The sequence below is a fragment of the Panicum virgatum genome, chromosome 6K, assembly GCF_016808335.1.
Source record: "Panicum virgatum strain AP13 chromosome 6K, P.virgatum_v5, whole genome shotgun sequence".
In the NCBI taxonomy this organism is placed as follows: domain Eukaryota; kingdom Viridiplantae; phylum Streptophyta; class Magnoliopsida; order Poales; family Poaceae; genus Panicum; species Panicum virgatum.
The window spans coordinates 25586610-25600151 of record NC_053141.1 but is presented as its reverse complement, the minus strand read 5'-3'; the positions used below and the strand labels follow the sequence as shown (position 1 = coordinate 25600151).

Sequence of the window (13542 nt, the reverse complement as noted above, 5' to 3'; positions counted from 1 at the left end):
CACTTAGCAAAATCTAATTTCAAAATAATGATCTCCTTCTTTGTTTGATGGCATTGGTGAATGTATTCAAAATTCCATGCTAGCCAGTCTTGGATAGTACGTGAGCAAATGAAATCATATTGATTTGCATGGAGCAATTGCAGGATTTCCAGCGGTACTCTATCAGCCAACAGTTTAGTGACAAGCTTGATGTCCATATTAAGGAGGGAGATTGGTCTATAGTCATTCATAGATCTGGGGTATTAACTTTAGGGACCAAGGTGATGAAGGAGTTGTTGATACTCCAAAATGCACATCCAACTTGTAAAAGAAATCACACAGACTATAGAAATCATCTTTAATAAACTGCCAACATTTCTTAACAAACATTCCATTAAAGCCATCTGGTCTAGGAGCTTTGTCAAATGGAATTCTTTTAATGAAGAGATCAATTTCTTTTCTTGTGAAAGGTTGTATCAGAGAGCTTAGATCAACATTCGGGCAGATCAAGGCATCTAGATCGAACTGCATTTGAGGTTGATTTGAATCCCCCATTCTATTATTGAAAGTTGTGTACAACAAAGCAGCTTTTCCTTCATGATCAGTAATAAAATTATCATGTTCTTCTTTAAGGGATGAAATAGCATTCTTTTTGTGACTGACAGTAGCCATGGCATGGAAAAATTTGGTAGACTCATCTCCAAATTTGACTCTGTTAACTGTATATCTTTTCTGCTAATAAATTTTCTTGTACTTGAGAAGGGTGATAGGATGCTTCTTAATCACTATCCAAAAATTCCATTCAGGGTCTGCTAAAGTTCTACAATCCTCTAAACAGTCCATGTAAAAAATGACCTTGTTTCAATTTTCAATCAACATTGATAAATTCGAGAGTTTCTTACTCCAGTGTTTGAGATCATAACGAAAATTCTTGAATTTTGCGGATAAGAGAGAGAAGTCCCTTAACCTAGGGTTTCGTTCTCCTCTGGCGGCGATGCTAGAGTTCATCAAAAAAAGTGTCGAGATCACCGTGATCTTGCCACTCAAAGAATACAAACGTGGATACACCTCTCCTGCTCAAGTAGGCTAGGTGCCTCTGGTGTTGTCTACATGGCGGAACGAGTTAAGGAGGCAAAGGAGAAGGTGATGATGATGGGGGGAAGAAGGGAAGATGCCTAGTTTGGAGGAATCCTCTGAAGGGATTGAATCTACTAGGCAAGGAGGAGGAGGATCTTGATCTCTCTGGTGAAATTGAAGAGCTTGTGAAAGAAGTTCGATGACTAGCCCTTTTTAGGGTTCATACGATAAAGCATTCAGCCATGCTGCGTTGTTCAGTGCCCTTTAGAATGCGTGGGCAACAGCAAAGGAGGTGACCTTCAAGGTTCTGGGCCCAAATCTGTTCATGGTGCAACTCCATTTTCTCAGGGATTGGTCAAGGGTGATTGATGGAAGCACATGGTTGTTTCGAGAAGATGTGATCATGATGGAGGAATTTGATGGTTTCTCTAATGTCCATTCATACAAGTTGTACAAGATCCCAGTATGGGCAAGGACTCAAGGGCTCTTGGAGGGCCTGATGAAAAAGAGGGAGTTAGCAGATAAGGTTGTAAAGAAGGTGGGAGATCCTATTATAGTAGTGGTGAATGAGGGCAAGATCAATCCTATACCATATTTGTGTGTTAGGGTATGGCTCGACCTCAAGAAGCCCCTGTTCAGAGTGTTGCCAATCACGCTTAAAGAACGGATGAAATTTCTAGCGCAATACAAGAAGCTCCCGGCCTTTTGTTTCTTCTATGGATGTATGGGACATGAGGTTACTGAATGTGGTGATGGAATTCATAGCAGGGGAAGTTGCGAGTGGCGGGGATTGGCTGCACGTACAGCTCATGCCGATGGCATTGGGAAGGGATGAATCATGTGGTGGAAGGGGTAGAGGCCAAGGTAGAGGGCGAGGACGAGGAGGAGGAAGAGGAGATGGAGTTGAGGATGACATAGAAGACATGGAAACTTCTCTTGGGGGGGGAGATGAAGACTTGGATGATACTCGGTCTAATAAAAGGGAGGGGTCAGATGGAGATGGTGCTGGAAGAGTGGCGATGCGAGTCAATCTTCTGGAGCATTCTGGTCAGAAGGAGGCGTCGATCAGACCCCTAAAAGAATAGGAGAAGAAGAGGCCAAGAAGGAACTGAGTCATGGAGGATGATGATGTTGCGACAACAAATGTTAGATCGGCGCTCACCGTCAAGGAGAGTGGCCGGGCGCAATGAAAATCCTGGCTTGGAACTTCTAGGGCCTAGCTAGTGCCCGAGTAGTTCATGCACTTTTGGATATCTAGAAGCTGGAGAGACGAGACATGTTTTTTCTGTCTGAAACACATCTGGGAAAAGCGAAGGCAGAAAAATTGAAGCGACACTTGGGATGTGATCATTTCATCATTAATGAGAGTGATGGCTGAAGTGGAGGTTTGCTCATGTTGTGGAGGAAGGAGACTGATTCAGTGCCAAGGTGTCTCCTAGTATTTCATTGACGTGGTGGTCAAGGGCAATGAAGAGTGGAGGTTATCTGGTATTTATGGAGAGCCTAGATGGGATCATAAACACTTGATGTGGGAGAATTTGAGGTCATTGCATGGCAATCTTTCCCTCCCGTGGTTGGCTTTAGGAGACTTCAATGGGATTCTATTCCACCATGAGAAGGAGGGAGGTCAAGCCAGATCACAAGCATGGCTGCAAGCATTCCAAGACACTTATGGATTGTGAGCTAGCTGATATTGGTTTTCTAGTGTTGACGGTCCTTACGTGCTAAAATTGACCGTCAACTCTTGCAAAGATTTGTGCAAAAACAAACACCAAACTAGAATTAGGACTTTCTACTAATCATTTCCACAAGTTTTGGTGAATCTCTGTTTACAGGAAGCCATGTCTGCATACGGCTGAAAACTGTGCTCAAACAAAGGAAAAGGTACACATCAGAGCATTCTACGTGAACACAAGAATTAGAGGGCCCACATCCTGACGCAAATTAGCCCAACCCCAAGAGAAAAGACACTTCCGACAAACTCAGCGGCGCACACATGGATCCTAGGGCCCAAATGACATGCTAAACCAACATATCTACAGAAATGCACCTCGCAATCCCCACAAGGAGCCCACAAGGAATACATCGACCAAAGATGAGCCCGAAAGACCTCAGAAGGGGGCCAGCCGACCCCTTGTTGGGCCTAATCAGGCCCAGCTTTCTCTAGCAGTCTCCCACGGCTCTCCTACATCCATCCCGGATGTGCATAGTACCACCTCGCAAGTCTAACCATGGATCCACCCTTGGAGGGGCTATATAAGAAGGAGGAGAGCCCCCCATTCAACACAACAACACAATTGAAGATACACTTTGTGGGGAAAAGATGTAAATTAGGATAGGGAGTGTGTGAGGAGAAGTGTGGAGGAGTGCCGGGCTTGTCGGCATCCTTCTTCTGCTTGTACCTCGACAGGTACGAATCATTTGAGTAAGTACTTGAGTTTATCTTTTGGTTATGTTCTTGGTAAAGTTATTCCCTGTTGTTATTCATTTGCGGGTTCATCCTCCGTTCTTGAGACGGATACTCTAGTAGAGGGCCCCTGATGAAGACGGGTAAACTCTGATCGCCGCTAGAGTAGTAATCGAAGGATTATGTGGTGTCTAGGCCCTAGATTACCTTTGTTTGTCTCGAGCTCAGCTGGCATTGTGGGGTAGACGGTAGGTGGTGACAGTCCTGTCCGTCCGCTACGGAGACAGTCTACATGATTAGTGTAGTCCCCCCTCCCGCCTGGGTTCGACATAGAGCGATACCGGAGATTCCTTGGCAGACCAAGGTCAGACCGGTGCCTGAAGTAAACGAATAGCAGCAGAGTGTAGCCAACCTTGATCCTTTTCCTTAGATAAACCATGCTGCCTAGGCTATCCTACCTCTGGTTCTCTTGGGTGACCAAACTCAAAGACCGTTACACCTCCATTTCTCATAGAAAATACGATACCCTGAATACTCCTGGGTGAAATGCTACAACGGTATTTCTGTGCGCTTGCAGACTTCTCTGTAAGAGTTAAGAAATACCAACATCTGGGTAATGTGTTTACATCGCAAAAAGGAAGGATCAGGGAACGCTTGGATCAAAGGAGTTGCTAATACACAATGGAAGATCTTATTCCTAGATGCACAACTTACAGATGGGGAGATGGCCAAATCTGATCATCGCCCCCTCATTGTGATACAAACAGTTCTAGGGGACATTCCCTCCATATAGAGGGACCCCAGAGATTTGAAGCTATATGGTTGAAGGAGGAAAATGTGGAGGAAATAATACAGGCGGCTTGGGCTCGTTCTGTGGCGCAGGGAAACAAACCAAATTTGATGAAGAAAGTGAACGCAATGCACAAAGATCTTCATGTTTGGGATCGGAAGGTTTTGAAGAAACCTGCTCATCGTATGAAGAAATTGAAGAGATAGCTTGAAAGTTGAGGCATGGACTGCTAACGGATCAATCGCTAGCGGCACAAAAGGAGATTCTCATGTGGCTAGAGCTATTATCGGAGCAGGAAGAAATTTTCTAGGTGCAAAGAGCTAGAGCAAATTGGTTAAAGCATGGGGAACGAAATACCAGTTTTTTCCAACAATATGCGTCAACCCAGAAGAGAAGAAATATGGTTAAGGGGCTAGTAGATGAACTTGGGGTAAGACATGAGGAGGTCAGGGTGATGAATGTGATGGTGAAGGAGTATTTTGCTAACCTTATCACATCTGAGGTGCATGAGGTCGACCAAAATGTACTGAGGGATGTAAATCGCATGGTCACTGCTGATATGAATCATCTTCTCTTAGCCCCTTTTTCCAGGGAGGAGGTCGATCAACAAAGCTCTTTTTAGCATTGGGGATCTTAAAGCCCCAAGCCCTGACGGATTACATGCAAATTTCTTTAAGCATTTTTGGAACATGTTGCAAGAAGAGCTGACTGATGAAGTGCTTGATGCCTGATGGGTGGAATGACACTACCATCGTTATGATTTCGAAGGTGGAGAATCCTGATAAAGTGGCCCAGTTCAGACCAATCTCTTTATGCAATGTAGTCTACAAGGTAATCTCAAAAATCCTTTCGAGTAGGTTAAAAGTCATTTTACCAGATGTTATAAGTTACCATCAAAGTGCATTTGTTCCGGGGAGGTTGATTATAGATAATATTTTATTGGCTTATGAATGTATACATACAATGAAAAAGAAGGAGAAAAGGGGTTTGTGTGCTGTAAAACTGGATATGCACAAAGCCTACGATAGAGTTCAATGGGTTTTCCTTGAGAGAATTATGCTAAAGCTTGGCTTTGATCAAAGATGGGTGAAACTTATTATGGCTTGTGTTAAATCGGTTAAGTATAGAGTCTAATTTAATTCTGTTGAAACGAACACTATCACACCGACAAGGGGCTTGAGGCAGGGCGACCCACTGTCACCATACCTTTTTCTCCTAGTTGCAGAAGGTCTATCATGCATGTTGAAGGGTGTTGAAGAAAGAGGGGATTTGGAGGGAGTCAAGGTGTGCAGGGAAGCTCCTATTATTTCACACATGTTATTTGCCGATGATTCATTAATTCTAATGCATGCTGATAAGAACAATGCAGAGTGTTTGATTGATATTTTGAATAGATATTGTACTTACTCGGGCCAGAAAGTTAGTGAAGCAAAGTCGAGCATATTGTTCACCAACAATACAGAAGTGAGTGTCTGTTGACGACCATTATTTCCCATTTTAACTGTCAACTTCTCAGGATTAACATGAGCTTTTTACTATGTTCCATACATATTTTGCTTATTTGTAACAAGTGCAACAAGTTTTGGATGAGTTGTGGTTGCAGGAACTAATATACCAAAAATGAGCAAAAATGGGTGAAAGCTCAGGCAGATCAGCCTGGCACCTCAACATACCATGCCACGTCTTCGGTACAGGAGCTAAGTGACATGTTTACAAAGCCTCTAAACCATGGATTGCAAGTTGGTTTGATCAAAAAGACTGAAAGGCTTGAGCAATGGAAGGTTGGGTCCACATTCAGTGTCCAAACTCAGTTTCAAGACCCAAACCGACTTGAGAAAGAATGCGCAACCATTGATTGATGCGTTGGTGAAACGAATAGCCGAGATGAGCCAACCCCAGGCCGGCCAGCCTAGGAGAGGCTGGCAAGCCTATCAATCACGTGCTTTGGACCCAATCCTTTTCCACCGACCTCCAGGAGCCAATCCAAGCCGTCCACAAAAAGTCGGTGGCCAGATGGTGGGATCCCCAGGCCGGCCAGACTAGGGGAGGCTGGCCAGCCCCACTTTGCAGCGCCTCATGCTCAACTTCGCGTGGCAGTTACATCAACCGCCCTAGTTGCTTACAACACACGTGCTCACCTCGTACTGACCTTGGAGCACTATAAATAGTGAGCAACAGCCTCACTCTCAACACACACCAAAGCAGTTTTCTCTTCTCACTTTTACTTTCTAGAGTAGGTTTGGTAGTCTCGGAGTTAGAGTCGAGTCGAGCTTGTCTCGGGATTCCGGAGTCATCATCGGAAGTCGGTATAAGCTCTTGTATCTTTTCCTTTGACATTTATCAGTATAAGTTATCTTCTTTATCTTTTCGAGTCAACTTTACTTTCCGCATTTATTTATCTTTCCAAGTTATCTTGCTTGTATGCGGAAGTAATTCCTCTAGCTTATGCTTTGTATATTTCTTGTTTATCGAGATCTTACCTTACGAGTTTTCTCGCCCGGACTAGGGAGCTCAAGTCAGTTCCCTAGATTGAGGGCGATTTCTCTTGTTCGCGGCAAGAGAAATCCTAACACCAAGTACGGACGTGGTGTCTGAGCTCAGTGTTAGCTAGAAAGTGTGTTCCACCCCACGATATCGTTGTAGTAGGCGGTAGGTGGTGACAGCCCTGTCCGTCCTTTGTACTCCACCACGTTCGGGTGCTTTTATAGCAGTAGTTGACGACTGCCGTTGGACTCTCTTCTCACCCCAGTCTTAGTCCTTTCCTGAGGCCGCTGAAGTAAGCTCTAGGTTCCCGATAACTAGTTAGAATCAAGGTTTAGTCTAAAGAGGCTAGCTCGATAGTCTAGAAGTGTTTTAGGAGTCTTTCTCGCTCGTTGTCCTCCTAGCTGCTTACCTCTTTAAGGATTAGAGTCTCCTGTATCAGACGGTCATCGCTTGACCATTATCTTATCTTAACTATCAGGCTTACCCCCACAAAGTTAGTAGTTTGATATCTCTAGTAAAGTTTGTCACTCCTCTTCGATACTCTTTACCATAGTACTTCCCTGAGAAAAATCATGATACCCTGAAATACTCCAAGGTGAAGTGCTACAGCGGTGATTTTGTGCGCTTGCAGAATCCATATTCTATTGAGCATAGAAAACGCCAGCAGTGTTAAGGCAGATATGTGTGAAGTTTTGAATACTATGACTGAATCGCTTAATGATAAATACTTGGGCTTACCAATGATGGTGGGGGTAGATCGCAGTAACTGTTTCTGTCACCTTATCGATCGGGTGAATTCTAGAATCAATGGTTGGAAGGAAAAACTGTTGAGCCTGGGAGGAAAGGAGATCCTCATTAAATCCATTGCTCAACCTATTCCGGTGTATGTGATGATGGTGTTCAAAGTTCCTAATAATATATGAAAAGGAATAACGGATGCTATATCGAATTACTGGTGGGGTGATGACAATGATCATAAGAGGATTCAATGGTTAGAATGGAGGAAACTATGTATGCCCAAAGGATCAGGAGGCATGAGATTCAGAGATTGACAACATTTCAACTTGGCAATGCTAGCTAAGCAAGTGTTGAGACTCTTAAGAGACCCCGAATCATTATGTGCCAGGGTCCTTAGAGCACGATACTATCTTGATGGGAAGCTGCTAAACGCGAGGATGAAAAGTGGAAGTTCTTATATATGCAAAGTATTTTAGTGGGAATTAACTGCTTCAAACTTGGTTATATTTGGAGGGTTGGTGATGGCACACGGATTAAGATCTGGGATGATAATTGGATCCCAGGAAGCCATAATATGAAAGTTCAGACACGGTGAGGAAACAATTTAGTAAGTACAATGGATGAGCTAATCAATCTTGTCGATGCTTCATGGGATGTGGACCTAGTGCAATATATTTTTGAGCCAATTGATGCTAATCTTATATTGCAGATTCCAATCATCACAGGGAGAGAAGATGCCGCCTGGCATTATAATAGAAACGGGATGTTCTCAGTAAAATCAGCTTACAATGGCCAGTGGAAGAAGAAACTTGGAGCTAGACTTGATGCATTTCAGGGCGGTGGGACTAGTAATCATCAGGTTTGGAGGAACCTATGGAAACTCCAAGTGCCGGGAAAATAAAAATTTTTGGTTGGAGAGCTCTCTGTGGCTTGTTGCCATGCAAATCAATATTGGCAAATAGACATGTTACTCCTGAGGGAGGATGCCTGGTGTGTAATAATGGAGCAGAAGATATCAAACATTTGATCTTCACATGAGACCAAGCTAGAGCAGCATGGAGGTCGATAGGAGTTTGGGAGAAAATCGGACAACTATTGGAGATCAATCAATCAGGATCCATTGTTTTGGAAGAATTAATCCATAGAGGAGAACAGATACAAGGTCTGGAAGTAGGCCTCGTCGAGCTCATCTTAACTGGAGGCTGGTACTTGTGGTGGGAAAGACGGCAATTAACTCATGGATAATATGTACAACCACCATCAAAATCAGGTTTATCTATTATTTCTTTAACCAAGAATTACAAGATAGCAGTTAAGAAAGATGTAAAAATAAGACAAGGATGGAGAAAACCTCCAGATGGTTACCTGATGCTTAGATGCTTCCTACAATGAGGATATGGGTTGTGGCAGTACATGTGCCATTACCAGAGATAGTTCTGAGGTACAATCGTTGCGTCAAATTCTTTTATCCCCTACCTAGTGGATGCGCCAATGGCGGAAGCATTTGCACTTAAGGAGGGACTGATGCTCGCTCAATATATTGGAGGTGATCAATTGATTGTCCAAACTAATTGTATGTCTTTGAAATTATGAAGAGTGAAGGTTTCACTGCAAATCCAGCTGCTGCAATATATGATGAATGCACTGCAGTTTGGAGTGGTTTCCAGAAGGTGTCCATTGAGCATTTATGTAGGTATGGCTGAGCATTCGGGTAGCCCGAAAATTTTAGGTCGAGTTTTTTGGGTTTTTGAAATTTTGATTTTTGAGAAATGATACCCGAAATAATAAAAACCCGACATTTCGAGTACCAAAAATTCGGATTCGGGTTCGGGTAACCCCGAACTACCCGATTTCAAGTGGGAGCGGTGCAACCTGTAGCAAGAGCGGCGGCGGTGGCTCGGTAAGGGCGCCCTATGGCAGGAGGTGGGGGCGTCGGCACGTCGGGGGCAGCGGCGGCGCCGACTGCTTCAGCTAGCCGGCTGGTGGCTAGGGGGTACTCAGGTGCGTGGTGTGGGGGTGTTGGGCTAGGCAGATGCTTAGGGTTAGGGTTAAGGGGTTTGGTAGACTGGACTGCAATGAATAAACATATTTGGGTTGGGTAGTTCGGGTACCGTAGTTCGGTACCCAAATTACCCATAATAATTTCGGGTACAGTGGGTTGGAACCCGAATTAGAGTTCGGGTTTTTTGGGCTTAGATTTTTTGGGTTCGTACTCGATTTTTTCGGGTACAGATTTTACGTGGCGCATGAGCTAGCCAAGCAAGCTATAATTACTAAACTTGATCCCTCGAGTTTTATCATCCAACTTTAAATAAAGCTTGCCTAAGGGCTTTTATAAAAAGAAAAAACTTTCTGATCTTGCACGACACGTCCATAAAAACCACCGAGCCACGAAAAAGACCCGAGCACCCTCCAACTCGCAACGGCGTAGACCCAGACGCCGATGGCATAACGGTCTTTCGCACAAATATCCTGTCTTGCCCCCAAAACCCTTCGAGACCCTTCGTCCGCCGCTCTCTCCTCCACCGAGTTCTTCTCGCCGCAAAACTAGGTGTTCCTCTCTGCTCTCTCTCCATCTCGATTCCCGGCCGAATAAGATGGCGGCGGCCGCGCGTCTCCTCGCGCGAATCTCCCGGCAGGGCGTCGCCTCGGTCGCTGTGGCGGGGGCGGTGAGGCGGCGGCCGGATGCGGCGTCGCTCCTGGGGGCGTCCGCGCTGGCGGCGGCGGATCCCTGCGCTTCGATCAAGGTGGGGTCTCTAGCCTCCGTGTGAGGCAGAGCGAGTCGGTTGTCGAAATTTTGTCTTGCAGGTGCTGGATGTAGACAGATTTGCACATAGTGGGTCTTAAGGGTTTATTAATAGGCAGTGAATTCTTTTCTTTTTCTTTGTCTTTCTGAGAGGAGGGTTTAGATCAATTCACTTTGATCAATCATCAATGATTTTGATGTGGGCTTTAGGCTCAGTACTGCGTGGAAGAGATTGGGGATGCTTTCTAGGGTTTATACGCATAAAGAAATATTTTCAATTATATCTTAGACATGGAGACCACCTCTGGGCCGCCTGGATATTCAGCATACGAATACCAAGCTTCGTTATTTTTTTCTTGTTTTCTATTGTTAACCTTACTTTGTTGTTTATACGAGCAGGTCATTCCTTTGTTGAATCAATCAGCACGATACAAAACATCGGCATTTCAACGGTTTGGGTTTTCAACTTCGGCCCCTCAGCAAGATGATAAGGAGGCAAACAAACACACAGATGATGGAGTTAATAAAAGCGCTGGAGTGAGTACTGAAGCTTCAGGTGAAGCCAATAATGTGCCTGGAACTGACAAGACCCAGGAAGCAGGTTCACAGGATTCTGTATCACAGCCTAATAGGCGGAGGAGAGCTACTAAACGAACTGCATTTTCTGATTCAGATTCAGAAGACCTAGACCTATCGAAGGAGGACCTCGTGAAGCTACTTCTTGAGAAAGACGAGTCTTTGAAATTGAAAGACCAGGAGGTTAAAGACATGAAGGATAAGGTGCTGCGCAGCTACGCCGAGATGGAGAATGTCCTTGCCAGAACAAAGCGGGAATCAGAGAACACCAAGAAGTATGCCATACAGGTTTGTGCTTCATAATATCTACTTGCTTAATTTGTATGTTTTTGCTAATTGCTATACATGGGTGTATACTTCGCATTATCCTGGAAGTTTGCTCTGACTTGATGGTTCTTATATACAGAACTTCTCCAAGAGTTTGTTAGATGTTGCAGACAATTTATCTCGAGCATCATCTGTTGTCAAGGAAAGTTTCTCAAAGATAGATACGTCCAACAATTCTGATGAAGCTGTACCACTACTAAAAACCTTGCTAGAGGGAGTTGAGATGACTGAGAAGCAACTTGGAGAGGTATTTTTCCCTCTAATTTTCCCTGCATCAGCCATACTAGTTTTGAAGGCTCTCTTTTGCTTTGAATATTAATGTTCTCTTTTGCTTCCAATGTTGGTACGCCTTTTGGCAAATATTTCTTGCAATTTCACATGGATGTAGATCACATACTTTCTTGTATGAATTACTCTCATTGGGACTTAGACTCGCTATCCCATGCATTCATACATGCAATTTTACAGCCTCATAGATTTGAAACTTATAAGAAATCTTGCAGGTCTTCAAGAAATTTGGAGTTGAAAAGTTTGATCCTCTGAATGAGAAATTTGATCCAAATAGGCACTATGCACTTTTCCAAATTCCTGATCCTTCAAAACCGTCAGGGACTGTTGCTGCTGTTGTGAAGGTATTCATTTCTTATTTGTTTACTTACCTGGCAATCATAGCTTGTTGAGACTCTGCTGTTAACCTTGAACTTTTGATAAATTTATGTTTTGCTAGGATCTTATATCTGTTGTTGTTGAAGTGTTTCCTTCTTGCATAATACAATTTTAGTGTATGCTTAACACAATTTCCTGACAAATAATGCTGGCTATCAAGTTTTCAAAAAATGGAGCAGATTTTGGAGCCGAGGGAGAAGCAATTTTCTTGACTTTTGCACATGGTTGGGACAAATGTTTTTCAAAAATGACCCTTGAAAATGCCACTTTCCCTAAGGAATGCAAAATAGTAACTTTTCCTACTAGGTCGGATAGAATTGTGTTTTTCTAGTATAGAATTTAGAAAACAGTTTTTTTTTCAAAAAAAGCTGTAAATGGTCAAAATACAGCCATCGCTTCAGAACCTGTGGGCTCTGATAGAGCTTTATATTTGTGATCTGTGTTTGGTTAAAGCTAGCATGACAAATATTTCATGGGTATAGTTGTTGTATTAAATATAAGGTGAATTGGGTTTATGTTAGTAAAAATAGAATAGAATAGAAACGGTTATTTCTATTTTCTATCAAATAACATAAAACCTGAATTTAGGTTTGAAATAAACCTATGGGTTTTCATAGTGTTTCAGCAATTATCAGATTACTCTGCAAATAGTTGTATTCAAGTATATAGCTCATTTCTATTGAAGAAGTAGGATAATAGGATAGTCTCGTGCATTCATATACATAAGATGAATTGGAGAAATATTGAGACAGCTTCACATTATTTTTGTCTTCAAAAATAAAGTAGGTACAGATGGTAATGGCGACATACAGACAGTAGAAGGTAGAAGCATTGCTAGTAAGATTTAATAATTCAGTTTGCAAAGCTGTTGTTGGTTTCTATATGACCGACCTGCGCATCTGATCGGGGCATAGCTGCTGCAAATCTGTGATTGTTGGTCTCATGTAAAGGTCATGCGACTTTGATGGTTTGTGGATTTGAGGTCATTGTAGACAGGTTCGGTGCATGAGCCATCTGCATAGCAAGACTCTTTAGGAATAGGTGGATCCATGGCTGGAAGCCCCAAGGGTGCCAGGCCAGTCATCCTTGGTAGGGCCATTGTAGTGCAGTATAGGTTTATATGTTTCAATTTTACGCTAAAGGAGAAGATGGGAGCCTAAACTGTTAACGAGACATTTGGAGGACAGGGCTTCTGACAATAATTAAGGACACTGAAGTATTGTTTTCTTGATGCACCTGCTTTTCTCTCTCCTAACAAATGGCTTTTGTTTGGCAATCATTCTAACAATTATAATTTTTTTAAGGTTGGCTACATGTTGCATGACCGTGTACTCCGTCCTGCTGAAGTTGGTGTCACTGAGGGCGGTCCAGTTGAAGAAGAATCAGTGGAGAAATCTAGCAAGTCAGAATAAACCCGGGGTGCCTCCTGCACTCATCTGACTTTTTTGGTTGGATAAGCATACATCATATCATAGGTTATGTTTTCACAAGGAGATTTGTAATACAAATCGCCATTTTTGTAGTGGTGAGCTTATTTGTTGAAGTTAGCCCAGAAATTTGTCTTTTTTGATACTGGTCACTAATAAAAAAACATGATTGTAGACCATGTACATTACTGAAATTGTTTGCCAAAGACTGGTTGATCCTGCATTTACAGGAATACTGACTTATGGATGCTTCGTATGAAGAGTTCCTCTTGGAATTCCTACAATTTTGTGTGAACTGTGCCAATTTCAATTGTTGTGACTTTAC

The 13542-nt window shown here is 43.1% G+C and overlaps 1 protein-coding gene across 3 annotated transcripts; it reads left to right on the top strand.

The window, feature by feature from the left end:
• The first annotated feature begins 9973 nt into the window (after window positions 1-9973).
• LOC120712103 (grpE protein homolog 2, mitochondrial-like) lies at window positions 9974-13501 on the top strand. 3 transcript variants are annotated; one of them, XM_039997823.1, is made up of 6 exons: window positions 9975-10222; window positions 10621-10777; window positions 10895-11085; window positions 11204-11371; window positions 11628-11756; window positions 13095-13501. In XM_039997823.1, the coding sequence occupies exons 1-6, from the start codon at window positions 10073-10075 to the stop codon at window positions 13200-13202; spliced, it is 903 nt and encodes a 300-aa protein (XP_039853757.1). In that variant the 5' UTR covers window positions 9975-10072; the 3' UTR covers window positions 13203-13501. The 3 variants fall into 3 exon arrangements, with proteins under 3 accessions (XP_039853755.1, XP_039853757.1, XP_039853756.1); XM_039997822.1 differs by having other exon boundaries at window positions 9976-10222; window positions 10621-10822; XM_039997821.1 differs by having other exon boundaries at window positions 9974-10222; window positions 10621-11085.
• The last annotated feature ends 41 nt before the right edge of the window (window positions 13502-13542 follow it).